This window comes from Bombina bombina, chromosome 2, assembly GCF_027579735.1.
Source record: "Bombina bombina isolate aBomBom1 chromosome 2, aBomBom1.pri, whole genome shotgun sequence".
NCBI classification, from domain to species: Eukaryota; Metazoa; Chordata; class Amphibia; order Anura; family Bombinatoridae; genus Bombina; species Bombina bombina.
The window spans coordinates 369,790,693-369,813,491 of NC_069500.1; the positions used below are offsets into that span (position 1 = coordinate 369,790,693).

Consider the following 22,799-nt stretch of genomic DNA (forward strand, 5'->3'; position numbering starts at 1 on the left):
TGTCATGAACTGACCCTTTTGGACCAAAGGAAGAATAGAACGGATGGTCTCCATCTTGAAGGACGGAACCCTGAGGAATTGATTGAGACACTTTAGGTCCATAATGGGACTAAAAGTGCCCTCCTTCTTGGGAACTACAAATAGATTTGAATAGAATCCTAGACCGTGTTCCTCTAGAGAAACTGTAAAAATCACTCCCAGGGATGATAGGTCCTTTACGCAGAGGCCTCTCTCTTTATCTGATTTGCAGATAACCTTGACAGCCCCCTCATGTTGATTTAGAATCAACGGAAGGCTTCTTAGCTTGCTTCCCCCTATTCCAAAGATGACTGGACCTCCAAGAAGACTTGGATTAATCTGACTTGGAAGAGGAAGACTTCTGTCCCTTGAAGTTAAGAAAGGAACGAAAGTTAGAATTTTGGCGACCCTTAGGTCTATTCTTTTTATCCTGAGGTAGGAAAGAACCCTTTCCACCTGTAATGTCAGAAATTATTTCTGCCAGACCTGGTCCAAACAAAGTTTTACCTTTATAAGGCAGAGATAAAAGCTTGGACTTGGATGTAACATCTGCAAACCAAAATTTTAACCAGAGAGCTCTGCAAGCTAAAACAGTAAAACCAGAAATCTTAGCACCAAACCAAAGAACTTGCATGTTGGCATCACAAATAAAGGTATTGGCTAGCTTGAGAGCCTTGATCCTGTCTTGGATCTCCTCTATAGTAGTCTCTTCTAGGATAAATACTCTCTCTGTGCAAAGAAAATCACAAAGACAAGGGCGCCTCCTCGTGTGATATAGTTTGGACAAATGTAAAAATAGGTGAATACAGATTTTATACTCACAAGTAAAGCAGCACTCTGTTGTGCTTATAGAGGCAGACTGGGAGTTCACAGTGTGGGTGTGTATATATATATATATATATATATATATATATGTGTATGTATGTGTGTATTTGTGTGTGTATATGTATATATATGTATGTATGTGTATATGTGTATATATATATATATATATGTATGTGTGTGTATGTGTGTATATATATATATATATATATATATATATATATATATATGTGTGTATATGTGTATGTATGAGTATATGTATGTGTGTATGTGTGTGTGTGTGTTCATGTATGTGTATGTATATCTATATATACCACTTCAAGATATGGGTTTGTTATACCAACATAGGATATATCGGTTTAATACATGTAATACACCCATACTATTATGGATTTATGAATATATATGCTGCACATTAGAAAACATATACACTGTTCACTGAACATTTTTATTTTTATTGTATCATTTTAGTTAAGTCTGCACTCACAATATACACCTCAACATTATCTCCAACACATTAAACAATATTGTTACTACTGTATTTCTATACCATCTTATTTTTGTATATTGAACATAATGTATTACAACCCCGTTTTTACACATTAGAGTAGGTTAATAGATATTCACTAAGTACACTTATCTATTGCTTAATACATACATTTCATATCGCTTAGATTAAGATATTACCACACTTCACTGAATGTACCTGATCCCGTTTGATCTTGGAAGCTAAGCAGGGCCAGGCCTGGTCAGTACCTGGATGGGAGACTGCCTGGGAACACCAGGTGCATTAGACTTAAAAAGTGTATATGTAGATATGGATATGTATGTGTATATATATGTATATATATATGTGTATATATATATATATATATATATATATATATATATATATTTTTTATTATTTTTTTTCAATAAGGCCTGCATAATTTAAAGGGCTCTCTCCTATAGAAAATCTTGCTTATACATATTTGACCAAAGGCTGTTAACATCAATAGGTGCTTTAATAAAACTTTAACTTATTTAGACTAACTGACAACATACTAAGACATTTGGTATGAACACCAAGAATTAGAATATCATGTACTTTTTATATATGTATGTGTATATATATATATATTTTTTTTTTTTAAAAGGGTGGGGAACAATTTTTTAATGTTACTATTTTAGAATACCATAATAATAATATCCTATAACATATGATGCTGACATGATATCCACCATAAGATAATGTTTGGCTATGGTTGTTGTTTTTTACATCCTTTATTAACCAATTTGTTCAGTACTTGTTTGTTTTTTAGTATAATGTGAATTATTTGGAAATGGTTTTAATCATTGTATTCTAACTATGGTCTGATTGAAACAGGTGTGCACTCACACACCTGATGAGGCAGGTTCACTTCCACACCTGAATAGGTGTGGTTATGTTTCACTCTTAGAGTGGACATTTAGCATTTATAAGCCAGAGCTCTCAGTCTTTGGATAGAAGCCTGAGGAAACAGACAGAGATCTCAGAAACTAGTTGCTTGTTTATCCATTGTTACAGTCACATTTGTGACATTTTATATTGTATTTTACTGCACCATTAAACTATGGTATTTAACTCTTTGCTGAGAGCCTGAGCTTGATTGAAATCTACCCTGGAGTGATTTGTTGCACTGCCTTGGTCAGTGAACTGGGACACTGTGAACTCCCAGTCTGCCTCTATAAGCACAACAGAGTGCTGCTTTACTTGCGAGTATAAAATCTGTATTCACCTATTTTTACATTTGTCCAAACTATATCACACGAGGAGGCGCCCTTGTCTTTGTGATTTTCTTTGCACAGAGAGAGTATTTACCCAGACTGGTTTTGTGACAAGGAGCTGACTTCTGGATCTAAGGGAGAATCTTATATATGTGCTACCCAGGAGGACTAATAAACCTCTGAAGTGCCCTCCTAATCTTGGGACTGTCTGAGCATCAATATCATATACAGATAAGAACTTATTAGAGACTTAATACTATTTATTTATTATACATTGTTTTAAGCTGCATTTTCTGTTTATATTGATCTCATCACATCACATTTGATGAGAGTCCATGTCTCATTTTTTCTGTAATTGTCATTATTATTTTGTCTTTATACATTATTATCTGATCATTTTATATTATTTTTAAGTTTTTATTGTTTTTACTATACTTCAGTATTATCCTACAGATTGTTTTATATATTTCTTCTAGCACCCCCTAGAGTTACGCTTGCATAGTGTAACAGGTATTTCTCTTCTAGGATAAGATTAGATAAATCATCGCACCAATAAGATGCTGTCCCCGCAACTGTAGCAATACTAGCAACAGGTTGCCACTGAAATCCCTGATGAATGTGCATCTTCTTCAAAAAAGCCTCAAGCTTCTTATCCATGGGATCCTTGAAAGAACAACTATCCTCAATAGGAATAGTAGTTCTCTTAGTCAGAGTAGAGATAGCTCCCTCTACCTTGGGCGACATGTGCCACAAGTCATGAATAGAGTGAGCAACAGGAAACATCTTTTTAAAAACAGGGGATGGGAAAAAAAGAATCCCTGGTCTATCCCATTCCTGAGTTATATTAAAGTGATGGTAAACTTACCTCTAGTTCTATCAAGCATCCCATTATGGATGCAAAATAAGTATAAGCTTAATTCATCATTTTTTATAAGCTTTTGTATATATCAAGTTATCACCTTTAGAATGGATTTTCTTAAAGTTCACTAATTTAACCCGTATATGTATTTTTTTTTTTGCTCTTGGTCACGTTTTTTTCGGCACTGTCCCTCCATATCATCCGCCCCTTTACTCCTCTACGCATGCTCTGTTAATTTTTTTTACAGATTGATTATTATTCGCGCTCCCGTTCCGCGCATGCGTCTTACTTCCAAGTAAGGAAACGGCTTCGATACGGAGAAGATCATCACTTCAATTCTCAAAGTGTTCATCAGAAGAAAGTGCTGCATTCGTTCGATATTATAATGCTTTAAATTATATTTTAACATTGCCGCTTTACGCATGCGCAAGTGAAACTGCAGCGTTAACGCGCATTTGAGAAACACAGAGCGGGTGGGATCGCTCAAGACGTCAAAACCATAAGAAGAAGGAAGTAGGGCTTGGGAGGAGTCGTAAGCTAAGCGGTAGGGATTTTTAAATATAATTTTCAAGGGAAAATGTTGAAGTAATCAAAAAGAAAACTTAGCGACTAGATTAGGGACATATGGCTAAATTCTAGGTTGTGTTGAATAAAGTCAAACTTTACCTTCACTTTAAGCTTCCTAGACCTCTTTGGACTCTCGGCATCAGATTCGGATTCTTCAAAAGTAGCAAAAACCTCCTTCAAAAGAACTCAAATGTGTTCTATCTTAAATCTGAAATTAATCTCTTCTGAATTTGCAGAATTTGTCACTACAGTATCAGAATCTGACAATTCCCCCCTCAGAAACAACTGAAGAATCATCCTCATCAGATAACTGAGACAAACTGACTAACGCAGCTTTAGCTGAGTCAGCATTACTAACATCAATATGTTTAGATTTTAGCAGAAAACTTTGGAAAAGCTGATAAAGTTGCAGAGACAGCAGAAGTAATCTGCGCAGCGAAATCCCCAGGTAAAAAAACACCCCCAGGAGGTTGAGAGGAACCGCAGGGCACTGCATGTGAATCTTGGGAAGCTTGAGGGGAAAGCTGAGGCGTAGCTAGGATAACACTATCCTGAGAGACAGGAGGCTCAGGGAGAGACATCTTATCTTTGAACTTTAAAGTTTTATTTAAACATGAAGAGCAAAACTGTACAGGAGGAATTATCTTAGCCTCCAAACACAATAAGCATTTTTCAAATGAATCAACTTCAGTATTAGTGTCCATAATAGGGTATTAGTTCACAATTAACAACAACAAAAAATGCCAAATTAAGTTTAATTATATGAAGCAATAAAACATAAATAAGCACTTAAAACCCTCAGCTCTGCTGAGGTCTTACCCCTCCAGAAGTTGCTATCCCACTAGCACAGAAAACCGGACACACCCGGTAGCAAAAAACACCTCCTTGTTACCGGAACAGCCCAAATCCACTTGCCACTGTAGATAGAAGAAAATACAGCAGCCGCGGCAAACTCCGATCTGAACAGAGAAGTGCTGAGGAGCGGTACCACAATAAATTTTTGTTTATTTTTTAAATTGCGCCAAAAACAAACAGCACAAAAACCAACAGCAGCACAGCAAAAGTGATTGGGCCAATAAGCTGAGCTAAAAGTGATTGCAACAAGTAAGAAGTAAAACAAACACCTGTCAAACACTTCATATACTCTCCCATCTCTGAGCCCCCAATAAAAAAATGATGCCTCTTTTCACATAAAAGCAGTGCCCCTAAAACAGATTTAAATACTTTCAACAAGGATTTAACCCCTATAGTGACGGTACCTTCAAACCTAGAAGGGAAAGCACTTACATGTGGATCCTGCTCTGTCAGGCAGGAGCTGTTTTCTGAGGTGTGGCTGCTTCACCATATCTACCAGGGACCTATAGAAAAGAAAGAACAAAATAACCAACTCTAGCTTTCTATAATAGGGGTAGCAATAATGTTAGAAGTTTAAGCAAAGACTACCTCGCCGTCATCTAACTGCTAATAGCCACCATTACTCTTACTAAAGAGATTGACATGGACACAGCATAGCCCAATCTTTGCTTGCAGGGAAAAGTACCCATTAAAAGGATTAAAATCTTCAGACACCATCTTCGCCATCATCCCGTGATCAAGGCAAAGAGAATGACTGGGGGTTATGGGTAAGGGAAGTGATACTTAACAGATCTGCTGTGGTGCTCTTTGCCTCCTCATGCTGGCCAGGAGTGACTATCCCACTAGTAATTAGAATGTTTTGTGGACTCTCCATGCCATAGGAAAGCAGTGTATGTTCTATCTGAATGGAGATAAAAAAAACCTTTTTGGTTTCATGTTTAAATACATTCTTACCAAGCAAGCTTTTTATCTAGTACAAAACTTGAATTCAATAAATTTGCTTTCATTTCAGTTTTTGTTTAGCCAGTGCTTTCACTGTCAATCCATTCCCCTTCCTGTAAAATAGATCTACTTCATAGCAGTTCACGGGATGGCAAAATGTTGGCTGTGAAGTGTACTTTATAGCATTTTCCTGTCAAGATCATTATCAGCAATCCATTCCTATTATACAGCTACCAGTAATTTGCTTAGATTAATTTGCTTTCTGATGAGAAATTCTTATTGTATAACTACAATAAAGAAATGATTTAGAGAAGGACAATAAAGGAGACATCAAGAGGCCAGGACATAGAACAACATGCACTGCCTATATTATAATGCCTGTCTCAGGAATAACCAAAATCTTCATTCACTCTACAATTCGGAAAAAGTGAAGCTTTTCTTCCTGTAAGCAATTAGTGAGCACTTAATAAAAAGGCTGTCTACAAATATAGATCCTTTTATACTTTGTGGGACTGTGCAGAACAATCTGGCGCTAGTCATTACTAAGAAGGAATGTTTACAGCAGGATCTTCACTAAAGGGTCCTTGTTGCCAATGCTTCATGGATGGAAACAATGTCAGAGAGCTATAAGTGCTAGGGGTTGGCTAATGGGGTAGATACATGTAAGAAGGGATCAAGCACAAATGGGATTGGCATACTGCAGATAGAATGTTAATTCTCTACTTCAGAATCAAGGTCACAAAAAGTTTATCATTAATGAATGATATCATTTATACAAGGCTTTAAACCAGGTGTATCCAACTTTCGAACAGGCATATATTAACACACATAGTGGTAATGTTGCAGTATACATACATATATATAAATATATATATATATATATATATATATATATATATATATATATATATATATATGTGTGTGTTTGTATTTGTGAATATATTTGATCTGACCTTCAAAAAGGTATAGCAATAGACAAATAGTGCCTATAAAGAAATTGCACACAAATCAGGATGGACTTGATTTAAATCTAATCAATTTTAAGGGGCGAATTAAATCGTGATTTTATACATAAAGGTTTCATTTGTCGAATAACTTTTGAGATTATTTTCCCAGTTATATCAGAAGATTATTGGTTTCGTTATATACCATTAGAAATACATAGATACATTTTAAATTATTGGGAAGTGAACTGTCTCCAATCATTCATATTTGATCACCTTTTCAGTTGGGCTTTATTGGAAGGAAAAGTAGTCATTACCTTAAAGGGACAGTATACACTCATTTTCATATAACTGCATGTAATAGACACTACTATAAAGAATAAGATGCACAGATACTGATATAAAAATCCAGTATAAAACTGTTTAAAAACTTACTTAGAAGCTGTCACTTTGGCTCTGTTGAAAAGGTAGCTGGAAAGCCCACTGCAAGTGGCAAATAAGACACTCCCCCCCTCCCCCTTCTTTTGCATATGAAAAGACCCTTTACACAAACAGGAGCAAGCTGGAGTAGGTAGTCGAGCGTATTCACATAAAACTTTGGGGCTTGGTTAGGAGTCTGAAAATCAGAGCAATGTTATTTAAAAATAAGCAAAACTATACATTAATTAAAAAAAAAAACTTTATGGGCTATATAAATAGATTATCTACAAAACATTTATGCAAAGAAAAAATGAGTGTATAATGTCCCTTTAATAATAACAATTTAAATAGTTTAATTTAAGTAAAAAAATAGGTTTCACTTTCATTTTTACTGTTTTCTCCTCCCTCCTCACACTTAGCACCTTGTGCAGATCTATTCCACTCCAAACATACTCAAAATTTAGCAAGGGGTTGATTCTGTGTACATAGAATTGCATGGAAACAATAGGATTGACGGGACAGTGAAGTTAAAATTAAAACTTTCATGATTCAGATAGAACATGCAATTTTAAACAACTTTCCATTGAACTTCTATTATCTATTTACTTTGTCCTCTTACTGCCCTTTGTTGAAAAGCATATCTAGGTACGCCTAGGAGCAGCAATGTGTTAGTGGGAGCTAGCTGCTGACTGCCGGCTGCACATATATGGCTCTTGTCACTGGCTCACCCAATGTGTTCAGCTAGCCTAGCTCCCAGTAGTGCATTGCTGCTCGTTCAACAAAGAATACAAAGAGACTGAAGCAAATTTGGTAAAAGAAGTAAATCTTGAAGTGGTTTAAAACTGCATGTTCTATCTGAATCATAAAAGAAATATGTTGTGTTTATGCCTCTTAAAGGTCTATTTCTCAACGCTGTATGTTTATAACATTTATTTCTGCAGACACATATTCACAGTTCTGAGAACTACAAAACCAAAAATATGTGATAATATCTTCTAGACAACAAAAAAGCCACAGATAATAGAAACCACTGGGAGAACATGACATTGTGAGTGGATTAATAAAATTTAATTTACAGCCTCATGCTACATAATAAAAAAACAATAGTCAAGATGGTTAACCTTTGGTTTATAATGTATCTTGAAAAGAAAACAATCTTTAGATAGATCTTTACTCAAAAAGCTTTTCATTTAAAACAATCCTATGTAAATTAAACAAATCTAATTTAAATAGAGAATCAGATTTTTGTATGTTTTTTTTAAATCCTGCTCATGATGTCATCCCACGAACACCTTTTTTGTTTAATGTCATCTATATCTTAGACTCGGCAACAGAAATACTTGCATGTTCCAGAAATTTATTTTAGCTGCCACTCTACGATTCTTAACCTCACTGAGCATCTTTCCAGGACTTCTAGAGACTTTTTCCCATTTATAGAACTTTTGTGTTACATGGATTGATGAACATGAGTGTGAAGGCTTTGCAATTTTTTTCCAGCTTTATGCGAGTCAACAATTCGCAATCTTATATTTTCTGACATCTTGTGCTCAACGCACGGTTACAGTAAATATATAGTAAACATTTTATTAAATATGAATATTGCATAAATAGGATTTTTCAAGTTTTCATCTTTTTCCAATGCACGCACACACACACATATATGTGTACACTTGTATTTATGTGTTTATATGTGTATGTCTGTAAATACATATGTACACATATATAAACAAATATATACATATAAACAAATATATACATATAAACATATTTAGACATGTATATATCTCAATGTTTCTGTAACAACTGAGACTCCTTGTAACTTTATGCAATATTTTTATTAGTGCTATTATAAGTGTGACTGTACTTTTAAATGTATTTTTGATGTGTTTTGTTTTTGTCAAGCATAACAGTTAACCAGAGCTCTCAGGTTGCGGTAATCATTCTAGCGTAAATCATTTACTTTCAATGCAAACACGATATAGCTTGCGCACAAACAATGGTGATACACTCATACTCTACTCAATTTTGTGGCACTATACAAATAAATAAATACATAAATAATAATAGGGATGCTTTCAGGAATTGGAAAGCTTAATATCATTAACAGCGAATTCCCAACTTTATTAAGGCCCTCAGCAACAAAAGCTCACAGATGTAAATGGTTTCAGAATAGTAAAAAGATACGACTTCTGGAGTTGCCCAGTGAGAGGCCTGACATCAACCTGATTGTGATGCTGTGGTATGACCTCAAGAGAATCATTTACATCACATATCCCAAGAATATTGCAAAACTGAAACAATTTTGTAAAGAAAAAAAAGTCCTCCTGACTGTTGTGCTGTTCTGATCTGAAACTACTGGAAATGTTAGTTGAGGTTACTGCTGCCAAAGAAGGGTCAACTAGACAGGGATTCACAAACTGTTTACACCCTGCTCTGTGAAGGTTTACACAGTAAGCTGAAAACATGTCGTTCTTTGTGTGTTACTTGTTTAGGCAGACCGTATTTGTCTATCATTGTGGTTTAGTTGAAGATCAGATTACATTTTATGAATAAATAAAATACACAAAAGAGCAATATTTTGGATGGAGTAAGACTGTGGCGGTATCTGGCGGGTGAAACATGCAGTACTTAATATATAACCCTAGACCAGCAAACACACATTTGCTAAAATGTTCTGCCTTATACATCCCTTGTTTTCTACCTGCTTTAGAATTCTGGTCTGCACCACCAGGACACACTTAGTGGTTATAACTTGCAATATCAAGTTGTTGCAGCATTGTCCCTATTTTTAGGTTTGGAACTATTAATTAAAAAGGAAAGGTCCAAATGAAGCCACTTAAAGAGCATATCGTGAGGTCCAAACCATTCACTGGCCAACCCACAGGTGAACAAATTGCAATACCCACGCTAGAACATTTTTATCAGCTTTAGCTCCATATTTGTATTTAAATACTTCTCTGAGGAAAACATATTTGTTTTACTAACGTGTGCCTATCCCATTTAAGACAAGATTGAGGAAGTACTATATACCTGTTTTTTTCTGCAGGGTCCTGATCCTCTGCTTCATCTGCACTACAAGTGGCACTGGAGTCACTGTCCGCATTGGCTTTTCCACCTGATTTGCTGTGTTTCTTTTCAGTTTTTGTTGTTCCCTCTGATGCCTCCTTAGATGGTTCCACTGTCTTTTCTAGTAAATTTTCTTTACAGTCCTCCTGCTCCTCTTGCTTTATCTCCTTATCTGGCTCCTCAAAGGTATTTCTTTCTTGCTGTTCACCCTCCTCTTTTTTAACTATATCAATCTCTGGTTCTTCCTTTGGTGCAACCTCCTCGGAACCTGTCTTTTCTGTACTCTCCTGAGAAGCCCCAGAAGAAGAGTCCTCAGGATTGGTAGCCTCCTCATCATTTGCTTCCAAAACAGTGGGGTCAGTTGACTTGGTCTCCTGTTCTCTCTCTTTGGCTTCCTGCCTTGGAGAAGGAACGCTCTCTGTGTCTGAACTGTTATTAACTGCAGCTAAAAATAAATAAATAAAAGATTTGGTTGCAGGAGTTTGACAATTAACCTTATTGTTAAATTTAATATATTCTCTTAGAATTTAGTGATTAAACATTTAATCAGTCTTTAAAAGGGACAGTAAACTCAAAATTAAACTTTTATGATTCATATATGGCATGTAATTTTAAAGAGCTTTCCGATTATCAAATTTGTTTCATTGTCTTAGTATCCTTTGTTGAAAAGCACCTAGGTAGGCTCAGAAACAGCAATGCACTACTGGGAGCTAGCAGATTGGTTGCTGCACATATATGCTTCTTGCCATTGACTCAAAATATGTGTTCAGCTAGCTCTCAGTAATGCATTGCTAATTCTTCAACAAACGATACCACGATAACAACGGAAAATTGTAAAGTTGCTTAAAATTGCATGCTCTATCTGAATCATGAAAAAAGTTTTGCGTCCTTTTAATAATATATTTAACAAAGTCATTTGTAAGGGTCCCTTAAAGAACTAAAAATTAATTATTTACTACAAAAATTACATCAGGTATAAAGCAAAAATACAAAAAACATTACTTAAAAAAACAAAAACAGTATTTTATACTAGGTATGGGTAAATCTTTCTATTTTTTAAAGGGTTAGAAATGTCAAAAGTGAAATGTGTATGGGTGCACTTCAAATTGAAATAGAAGCATTTTTACAAAAATTTTAATTAGCAAAAATGCTTCTAGTAAAAGTAATTACTGTTATTCTGCAGCATACGCACATATCCTGTGAGGGCCTGAGCACCAATATTCAGACACTACACCTCAGAGTCAGCAGTGGCTAGCTTGACACAAATCTTCAGAAGCAATACACATCACCGCCAGTAATCTGAGAAGGTGTGGTGTTTGAATATCGGTGCACGGCCTTCAAATTAGATAATATTTATTTCAGAATAATATGTAAAACCACATGTTAATGTAGCAGCTACCATTTACTTCCGATGATACAACAGAAGTTACCATAAAAACACAAACTGTCACAAAGTTTAAAATAAAGATTTAAAAATAAAGAAATACATTTAAAAAATATGGGGGCGTGTCCCTGCAGCGTTCCGGATCAGACACATTTTCTGAATCTTTGATAATCCGCTGATTATTAATCTCTCACAGTGATGACAAGAATATAAAAACAGAAAGCCCTATAGTTCTGGTACTTGGGAACCTAAATTATTCATATTTGCTGTGTTAATGACATTGGACAATCAGATCGGAGAACGGCCAAAGGCGGCGGCCTAATAATTGGTATCCACCTCCCCCCCGGGAAGAGCCGGGTTATCAGTGCCGTCAGACTGGGCTGACTTACAGAGTCTCTTCAATACCCAACCATACCTGACATCTATGGTAACACACCGACAAGACACTGGGAAATCAGTTTATGAAAGAGGAGTGTACATGCTTATAAACTTCTCCCCTCATTATGACCTGCTTGGAAGAACTGGATCCTCAATACCATCTAACACCTTCTTTTGAGAGGCTGGAGAGACTCTTTGAAAAACTACTTAATAAAGCGCCATACGATTTTTTAATGGGCAAGATTTGCACTGACAACATATTGTGCGCTCAAAGGGACAGCTTCTTTGAATCAAACAGATAATATGGCGCCAATTCTAGGGCGCACACAACACCAGATGTAGAGCCTCACAGTATCGCTACGAGACAACAAGGCCTTCAATGCCGTAATGAAAACACCCAGAAGCGGGCGAGATTGATGCCGGTCTCAGACTGCGAGCGCATCAAAGGAGCTTGCTATGCTGTTGAGAGCCCTGCCGCTGGCGACCACTACTCAATATCAGATGTCTCTTATACACAGGCACTCGATAACTTACAAGAAGGGCTTCAGCTAACATACTTGATACGCAGAAATTTTGTGTTCTCTAGGGAGCCTGATGGAAACTTGCAGACAGAGGACGAAGCTTATTAAAAGAGAAATTATCTCTAAACAACATAATGCTACACGCTCACAAGCACAAAGAAAAGATGGATACATTCTACACAAATGTTTGGAAGGTGGTTTCACACCAACCCCTAGAGACATCCAAAAAATTCACTGACCAGCTTGCCCACCGTTGGTTTGTATTAACTTACAGGTTTGGAGGAAGGGGATGTTTACCTGCCTTGGAGGGGAACATTATTCAATCACAAGGTGATGGCAATATTCCAAAGACAGGAGAGGGGTAGACTGCAGCTGCCCCTCTCGGACAGCTGATTTAGCCCATAGGCATCTTCCGATCCTAACTTATCCACATAGGTTCTAAAAGGGTCTACTGTTAGCAATTTTTCCTTACTCCAATATGAAAGCCCTAATGTTTTAAGTTTTATTTTTCATTTTCTAAAAGATACGGAATTTATGTATAATCTATATTAATTGTTGCCTACTGCTGTGCGTTGGGGAAAATTTATTAGAGTGGAATATGAGGGTTCGGAGGCGGGTCCAGACCTGGGATCGTAACGGAGAGTTTCAGAATATGGTTAATATGTGTTTTTATCTTATCATATCTTCTTATTAATAGTATTTAATCGCATTTGTACACCTGCATAAATCAAGTTTTTTTTACATAATTTAGCCGTATACGCTGATAGATGCTCCACAGCATATGGGTTAGACCTGACATACTATTTTATATTGGGTACGCCTCCTATCATGTGAGGCCTACGGCCGGGGCCCACAGTGGGGGAGCATGATATACATCAATGTCAGGTTAATACCCTATCATCTATGTCTCCCTAAGAACAATGGAGCACATTAACACCTTTTTCAGGAATACGGCTAAAAATACCTGGAGTTTATATGTCACCACTCTATCAATACCTAAAGGTAATCACTATCCCCCTCTGTTCCCATACTTGAACCTGCATATTCAGCCGCCAATCAGCCGATCACACAAATAATTGTGGCTATATTGCCGGAGTCACTGTCTATAATGTTACTCCCTAAAAGATCTTTATACAACGGCAGTCTCATAGTTCTGAATTTAACGTCACGCTCCCACACGTTTATCTGTTTTATCTTTATCCCATACAGTTAACCTTAACTCAAAAGCTCAAGGTGTCACCTATATATAAGATTACATTTTAATTATAGCCCTAATTTATATCAGAGTCCCAGTTAAGCCTTAATCCTCTCCAATGAGTAATAATAAATGCTGATATTGTAAATGGCTTTATATGGTTGAAACTGCATATTACAAGCTTTTTTCTGTTTTATTGTTATGTTTATTTTGCTTATTAACAATCCCTAACCATGGACATACACAACACCATTGGTCCACATGTGACCTCTCCAATTAAAAGGGATGAAAAAAGAGGACTTTTATTATGTCTACTATAAACCACCAAGTATGATGTGAATATTTGATGTGTATGACAATTATGTTGTTGTTATTTTATTTTTTTTATATATTGTCCTCAATAAAAAAAACTTAAAAAAAAAAAAAATATATATATATATAGGGCTAGATTACAAGTGTTGCTCAAAATATCGCTTTTGCAAAAGCGATATTTGCATTTCACTTAGTAATACCAGCACACGTAAATGTGTGCTGGTATTACAAGTTAGCCGCAATATGAACGCGAGGAAGCATTGCGCTCACAAGGGCGCGCTTCCATAGGCTCCAATGGGAGCCTCGTTCTCATGCCGTGAGACAGAGCATGAGAACCTAGAGCAGAGAAGGGGGTAAGTTGCGTAGTGATGGGCAGCAAATGTTAAATGTATATGATTATATACATATATGTTTATGTGTTAATATGTGTATATACACATATTAACACATAAATATAAGCATATACATGTATATTTACATGGAACACACAGTTCCCCATAGACCGCATTGTAAAGGCACTTTTCAGAGCCGTTTTTTCCCCAACACCCCACACCCGCTACTTTTAACAACTAAAAACTGCTTATTGCAGTTGTTTTTTATTTTAAATAAAAAACTACAAGACTAAATTTAGGGTCAATTGGGGGACATTAAGAAAACTAACCAGAGATCTAATCTCTGGTTAATTTTTTAGGGCTAATTGCTACCGCAGTAACCAGCCACTTGTAATGGTTACTTATTGCACATCCGGAAGTGAGTGAATTTGCCTGTTTAAGGGTGCTCATTAAATTAGAACTTCACTTGAAATCTAGCCCATAGTGTGTCAAAAATACATCAACACATCACAATATTTTACATCACTCTCATTGCATGTCATAAATGCTAAGGTGAGAAATACAAATATAGTCATCTAAAATCCCATTCTTTATGCAACTGATTACTCACATCTTATAGAAGACATCCAACCTAAAAAAATGTCAAGCTTGTTATGTTTTCCTCCAGGAAAATTAAACTTTCAATAATATAAAGACGTCAATAACACCCTTTTCTATCAACACATAAAGCTATTTTTAGTCTGTCTTAGAGGATAACAAAATCCTAGTAATTGGCTGTGTTAAGTGCTTTGAAGTACTCTAGCTTTATTTTTTACCTGTTGCTAAAGTTTACCCTTAAATGTTTCTTTCATGATTCAGACAGAGCATGCAATTTTAAGCAAATTTCCAATTTACTTCTATTATCAATTTTTCTTCGTTCTCTTGATATCTTTTGTTTAAAAGCAGACACATGCTTAGGAGCCGGTACGTTACTGGAGCACTATATAGCAGTACTTTTGCAAGAATGTTTTCCATTTGCAAGAGCACTGGCAGCACTATTTCATGCCATGTAGTGCTCCAGATGGCTACCTGGGTATCTCTTCAACACATAATATCATGGGAACTAAGCAAATTTGATAATTGAACTAAATTGGAAACTTTTTAAAAACTGTACAAGTAGCCCTCAGTTTACGCTGGGGTTAGGTTCCAGAAGGAATGGTTGTAAATCGAAACCGTTGTAAGTTGAAACCCTGTTTATAATGTAAGTCAATGTGAAGTGAGGGAGATCGGTTCCAGGCCCCTCTCAAAATTGTCATAAGTAACACCTAATACATTATTTTCAAAGCTTTGAAATTAAGACTTTAAATGCTAAACAGTATTATAAACCTAATATAATAATCACACAACACAGAATATATAATTAAACTAAGTTAAATGAACAAAAACATTTGCTAAACAGCATTATAAACCTAATAAAATAATCACACAACACAGACTTCACTTGCATTTTTCTGCAAACAGTTCTTTCTATGCTTTCCAATCTGGACTGATTTATAGACAGGAAGATCTTGTTCCTTTGAAATCTGCTCGATAGCTCAGGTCTGGTTAAACTGATTAATTTCAGCTTGCTTGGCTTTGCTGCAACACAAGCGACAGCTCCCCCTACTGGCTATTTTAATAAATGCACTGCTTCTCAATGCTTTTCAATAGCAGTCACATGACTGGAAAAAAAGGTTGTTATTCTGAAACGGTGTAAATTGAACCGTTGTAAAACGAGGGCCACCTGTATATCCTGTCTGAATCACACAATATTTTTGGGGGGTTTCATATCCTTTAAAGGGATAGAAAAGTCAAAAATAAAATGTGCACGGGTGCATTTGAATTTATAATATAAGCATGTATGCCATATACTTTCATTAGCAAAAATGTTTCTAGTAAAAGTAATTAATGTTTTTCAGTAGCATATACACATATCCTGTGAAGGCCTGAGCACCAGTATTCACCACACCTTCTCAGAGAGACAGCAGTGGCTTGTATGCCGCAGAAAAACAGTAAAAACAGTCATAACTAGAAGCATTTTTGCTGATGAAAGTATATTGCAAAAATGCTTATATTTCAAATTGAAATGTACCCAAGAGCATTTAATTTTTTTATCTTTCTATCCCTTTAAGTATTATCCTGCAAAACCTGAAGTGACTGACAATCTCTAACAAATTTTCTACTTGAAGCTATAGTTGCAGAGCTAAATATAACTTTACACGTATATAAACATGTACATGTTTCTATATAAAATTGAGGCCACATTATCACTATAAACTATAAGAAAACAAAGAAATCACACAACATTGACATTTACTGCTCAAAGATCTTAGACATCGCCCAAAGATCATAGTCATCTCCCATATGGAAGCGCCATATTATATAGTACATATTAAATGGTTGTGCTGTACATTGTCAACCACTCTGCATGAGGGCACAGTAAATGGTAACACACATGCAGGATCCTCTAACCCAGGGATGGCCAAAGGGTCCCTTTGCACTCATTTTTGTGGCCCCAGGGAAAAAGCAGAGCTAAAAGTGTGCTTTGGGGACTTCTTGTTAGTGGGAAAACTCAAAAACATAATTTATGCTTACCTGATAAATTTATTTCTCTTGTAGTGTGTTCAGTCCACGGGGTCATCCATTACTTATGGGATATATTCTCCTTCCCAACAGGAAGTTGCAAGAGGATCACCCAAGCAGAGCTGCTATATAGCTCCTCCCCTCACATGTCATATCCAGTCATTCGACCGAAACAAGACAAGAAAGGAGAAACTATAGGGTGCAGTGGTGACTGGAGTTTTAATTAAAATTTAGAACTGCCTCAAAAAAAGACAGGGCGGGCCGAGGACTGAACACACTACAAAAGAAATAAATTTATCAGGTAAGCATAAATTATGTTTTCTCTTGTTAAGTGTGTTCAGTCCACGGGTCATCCATTACTTATGGGATACCAATACCAAAGCTAAAGTACACGGATGATGGGAGGGACAAGGCAGGAACATTTAAACAGAAGGAACCACTGCCTGTAGAACCTTTCTCCCAAAAACAGCCTCCGAAGAAGCAAAAGTGTCAAATTTGTAACATTTTGAAAAGGTATGAATTGAAGACCAAGTTGCAGCCATGCAAATCTGTTCAACAGAGGCCTCATTCTTAAAGGCCCAGGTGGAAGCCACAGCTCTAGTGGAATGAGCTGTAATCCTTTCAGGGGGCTGCTGTCCAGCAGTCTCATAGGCTAAACGTATTATGCTACGAAGCCAAAAAGAGAGAGAGGTGGCCGAAGCCTTTTGACCTCTCCTCTGTCCAGAATAAACGACAAACAGAGAAGAAGTTTGCCGAAAATCTTTAGTTGCCTGTAAGTAGAACTTCAGGGCACGGACTACGTCCAGATTATGCAAAAGACGTTCCTTCTTTGAAGAAGGATTAGGACATAATGATGAAACAACAATCTCTTGATTGATATTCCTGTTAGAAACTACCTTAGGTAAAAACCCAGGTTTAGTACGCAGAACTACCTTGTCTGAATGAAAAATCAGATAAGGAGAATCACAATGTAAGGCAGATAACTCAGAGACTCTTCGAGCCGAGGAAATAGCCATCAAAAACAGAACTTTCCAAGATAACAGCTTAATATCAATGGAATGAAGGGGTTCAAACGGAACACCTTGAAGAACTTTAAGAACTAAGTTTAAGCTCCACGGCGGAGCAACAGTCTTAAACAGAGGCTTAATCCTAGCTAAAGCCTGACAAAAAGCCTGAACATCTGGAACTTCTGCCAGACGTTTGTGTAAAAGAATAGACAGAGCAGAAATCTGTCCCTTTAACGAACTAGCAGATAAACCCTTTTCTAAACCCTCTTGTAGAAAAGACAATATCCTAGGAATCCTAACCTTACTCCATGAGTAACTCTTGGATTCACACCAATATAAATATTTACGCCATATCTTATGGTAAATTTTTCTGGTAACAGGTTTCCGAGCCTGTATTAATGTATCAATAACCGACTCCGAGAAACCACGCTTTGATAGAATCAAGCGTTCAATCTCCATGCAGTCAGCCGAGAAATTAGGCTTGGATGGTTGAAAGGACCCTGAATTAGAAGGTCCTGCCTCAGAGGCAGAGACCATGGTGGACAGGACGACATGTCCACTAGGTCTGCATACCAGGTCCTGCGTGGCCACGCAGGCGCTATCAGAATCACTGATGCTCTCTCCTGTTTGATCTTGGCAATCAGTCGAGGCAGCAACGGAAACGGTGGAAACACATAAGCCATGTTGAAAACCCAAGGGGCTGCTAATGCATCTATCAGCACCGCTCCCGGGTCCCTGGACCTGGATCCGTAACAAGGAAGCTTGGCGTTCTGGCGAGATGCCATGAGATCCAGTTCCGGTTCGCCCCAACGAAGAATCAGTTGGGCAAAGACCTCCGGGTGAAGTTCCCACTCCCCCGGATGAAAGGTCTGGCGACTTAGAAAGTCCGCCTCCCAGTTCTCCACGCCTGGGATGTAGATCGCTGACAGGTGGCAAGAGTGAGACTCTGCCCAGCGAATTATCTTCGAGACTTCTAACATCGCTAGGGAACTCCTGGTTCCTGATGGTTGATGTAAGCCACAGTCGTGATGTTGTCCGACTGAAATCTGATGAACCTCAGTGTTGCTAACTGAGGCCAAGCTAGGAGAGCATTGAATATTGCTCTTAATTCCAGAATGTTTGCTGGGAGGAGTTTCTCCTCCTGAGTCCACGATCCCTGAGCCTTAAGGGAGTTCCAGACTGCGCCCCAGCCTAGTAGGCTGGCATCTGTTGTTACAATCATCCAATCTGGCCAGCGAAAAGTCATTCCTTTGGACAGATGGACCCGAGACAACCACCAGAGAAGAGAATCTCTGGCCTCCTGGTCCAGATTCAGTAGAGGGGACAGATCTGAGTAATCCCCATTCCACTGACTTAGCATGCATAGTTGCAGCGGTCTGAGATGCAGGCGCGCAAATGGCACTATGTCCATTGCCGAGACCATTAAGCCGATTACTTCCATGCACTGAGCTACTGATGGGCTTGGAATGGAATGAAGGACACGGCAAGCATTTAGAATTTTTGATAACCTGGACTCCGTCAGGTAAATCTTCATCTCTACAGAATCTATAAGAGTCCCTAGAAAGGGAACCCTTTTGAGTGGTAATAGAGAACTCTTTTCCATGTTCACTTTCCACCCATGCGACCTCAGAAAAGCTAGAACTATCTCTGTATGAGACTTTGCATTTTGAAAACTTGACGCCTGTATCAGAATGTCGTCTAGGTACGGAGCCACCGCTATGCCTCGCGGTCTTAGCACCGCCAGAAGTGAGCCCAGAACCTTTGTAAAAATTCTCGGGGCCGTAGCTAACCCGAAGGGAAGAGCTACAAACTGGTAATGCCTGTCTAGAAAGGCAAATCTTAGGTACCGATAATGATCTTTGTGAATCGGTATGTGAAGGTAGGCATCCTTTAAGTCCACTGTGGTCATATACTGACCCTCTTGGATCATGGGTAGGATGGTTCGAATAGTTTCCATTTTGAACGATGGAACCCTTAGGAACTTGTTTAAGATCTTTAGGTCTAAGATTGGTCTGAAGGTTCCCTCTTTTTTGGGAACCACAAACAGATTTGAGTAAAAACCTTGCCCTTGTTCCGTCCGCGGAACTGGGTGGATCACTCCCATTACTAAGAGGTCTTGTACACATTGTAGAAATGCCTCTTTCTTTATTAGGTTTGTTGATAACCTTGACAGGTGAAATCTCCCTTGTGGAGGAGAAGCTTTGAAGTCCAGAAGGTATCCCTGAGATATGATCTCCAGCGTCCAGGGATCCTGGACATCTCTTGCCCAAGCCTGGGCGCAGAGAGAAAGTCTGCCCCCCACTAGATCCGTTTCCGCATAGGGGCCCTTTCTTCATGCTGTCTTAGGGGCAGAAGTAGGTTTTCTGGCCTGCTTGCCCATGTTCCAGAACTGGTTGCCTTTCCAACCCTGTCTGTAACGAGCAGCAGTTCCTTCCTGTTTTGGAGCGGAGGAAGTTGATGCTGCTCCTGCCTTGAAATTACGAAAGGCACGAAAATTAGACTGTTTGGCCTTTGATTTGGCCCTGTCCTGAGGAAGGGTGTGACCCTTACCACCAGTAATGTCAGCAATAATTTCTTTCAAGCCGGGCCCGAATAAGGTTTGCCCTTTGAAAGGAATATTAAGCAATTTAGATTTAGAAGTCACGTCTGCTGACCAGGATTTAAGCCATAGCGCTCTGCGCGCCTGGATGGCGAATCCGGAGTTCTTAGCCGTTAGTTTGGTTAAATGCACAACGGCATCCGAAACAAACGCATTAGCTAGCTTTAGTGCTTTAAGCTTGTTCATAATCTCATCCAATGGTGCTGTGCGAATAGCCTCTTCCAGAGACTCAAACCAGAATGCCGCCGCAGCAGTGACGGGCGCAATGCATGCAAGGGGCTGTAATATAAAACCTTGTTGAACAAACATTTTCTTAAGGTAACCTTCTAATTTTTTATCCATTGGATCTGAGAAAGCACAACTATCCTCCACCGGGATAGTGGTACGCTTAGCTAAAGTAGAAACTGCTCCCTCCACCTTAGGGACCGTCTGCCATAAGTCTCGTGTGGTAGCGTCTATTGGGAAAATTTTCCTAAATATCGGAGGAGGGGAAAAAGGCACACCGGGTCTATCCCACTCCTTGTTAATAATCTCTGTAAGCCTTTTAGGTATAGGAAAAACGTCAGTACACACCGGTACCGCAAAGTATTTATCCAGCCTACATAATTTCTCTGGGATTGCAACCGTGTCACAATCATTCCGAGCCGCTAACACCTCCCCTAGCAATACACGGAGGTTCTCAAGCTTAAATTTAAAATTTGAAATTTCTGAATCCGGTCTCCCTGGATCAGATCCGTCACCCACAGAATGAAGCTCTCCGTCCTCATGTTCTGCAAATTGTGACGCAGTATCGGACATGGCTCTCGTGTCATCAGCGCGCTCTGTCCTTAACCCAGAGCTGTCGCGCTTGCCTCTTAACTCAGGCAAGTTAGATAATACTTCTGTCATAACATTAGCCATATCTTGCAAAGTGATTTGTAAGGGCCTTGATGTACTTGGCGCCACAATATCACGCACCTCCTGAGCGGGAGGCGAAGGTACTGACACGTGAGGAGAATTAGCCGGCATAACTTCCCCCTCGTTGTCTGGTGATAATTTCTTTACCGGTAAAGACTGACTTTTCTTCAAAGTAACATCAATACAATTGGTACACATATTTCTATTGGGCTCCACATTGGCTTTTAAACATAATGAACAAGCAGATTCATCTGTATCAGACATGTTTAAACAGACTAGCAATGAGGCTAGCAAGCTTGGAAAATACTTTCAATAAATTTACAAGCAATATAAAAAACGCTGCTGCGCTTTTAAAAAAAAAAAAAAAAAAAACTGTCACAGTTGAAATAACAATTAACTAATTCAGTTATAGCAACCAAATTTTAACAGTAAATGTATGAAATTAGCAGAGGATTGCACCCACTAGCAAAAGGATGATTTAACCCCTTAATACCCAAAACGGATAATCAATTTAACAATTAACGTTTTTATCACAGTCAAACACACTGTCACAGGTCTGCTGTGACTGATTACCTCCCTCAAAAATACATTTTGAAGACCCCTGAGCTCTCTGGAGACGTCCTGGATCAAGGAGGAAGAAGCAGGAAGACTGTGATCGAATTTTAACTGCGCAACAAGGCGCTAAAAAAAGGCCCCTCCCACTCATATTACAACAGTGGGAGACCTGATATAACGGTTTCCATGCAGAAATATACGTTAGCCATGTGGAAAAAAATCATGCCCTAAAAGATTTATCACCAAGTACCTCACAAAACGATTAACATGCCAGTAAACGTTTTAAAAACAAACATTTCAAATGTTATGTAAAGTTATCACTAAGCCTGCTACCAGTCGCTTCTACTGCAGTTAAGGCTCATACATTATTTCAGTATTAACATTATTTTCTCAGTCAAATTCCATTCCCTAGAAAATAACTCTACTGCGCATACATTTATCAGCCTGATACCAGTCGCTACTACTGCATCTAAGGCTGTACTTACATCATATGGGTATCAGCAGTGTTTTCTTAGTCAATTCCATTCCTTAGAAAATATTATACTGCACATACCTCATTTGCAGGGGACCCCGCATGCTATTCCCTTTTCTGAAGTTACCCCACTCCTCAGAAGGTACGAGAACAGCCAGTGGATCTTAGTTACGTCTGCTAAGATCATAGAAAACGCAGGCAGATTCTTCTTCTAAATACTGCCTGAGAGAAAAAACAGCACACTCCGGTGCCATTTAAAATAACAAACTTTTGATTGAAGAATAATTAAGTAAAAAACTCCTAACTC

The 22,799-nt window shown here is 38.1% G+C and overlaps 1 protein-coding gene and 1 pseudogene across 12 annotated transcripts in view; one reads left to right on the top strand and one right to left on the bottom strand.

The window, feature by feature from the left end:
- The window catches only part of NCOR2 (nuclear receptor corepressor 2), a 1,025,928-nt gene that overhangs the window by 307,764 nt on the left and 695,365 nt on the right, over nucleotides 1-22,799 (bottom strand). For all 12 annotated transcript variants that reach the window (XM_053701833.1, XM_053701839.1, XM_053701838.1 and 9 more), the window contains one exon: nucleotides 10,204-10,684. In XM_053701833.1, coding sequence (XP_053557808.1) covers nucleotides 10,204-10,684 — 481 coding nt within the window. The remainder of the gene's footprint in view (nucleotides 1-10,203; nucleotides 10,685-22,799) is intronic.
- On the top strand, nucleotides 1,519-1,637 carry LOC128651091 (uncharacterized; annotated as a pseudogene).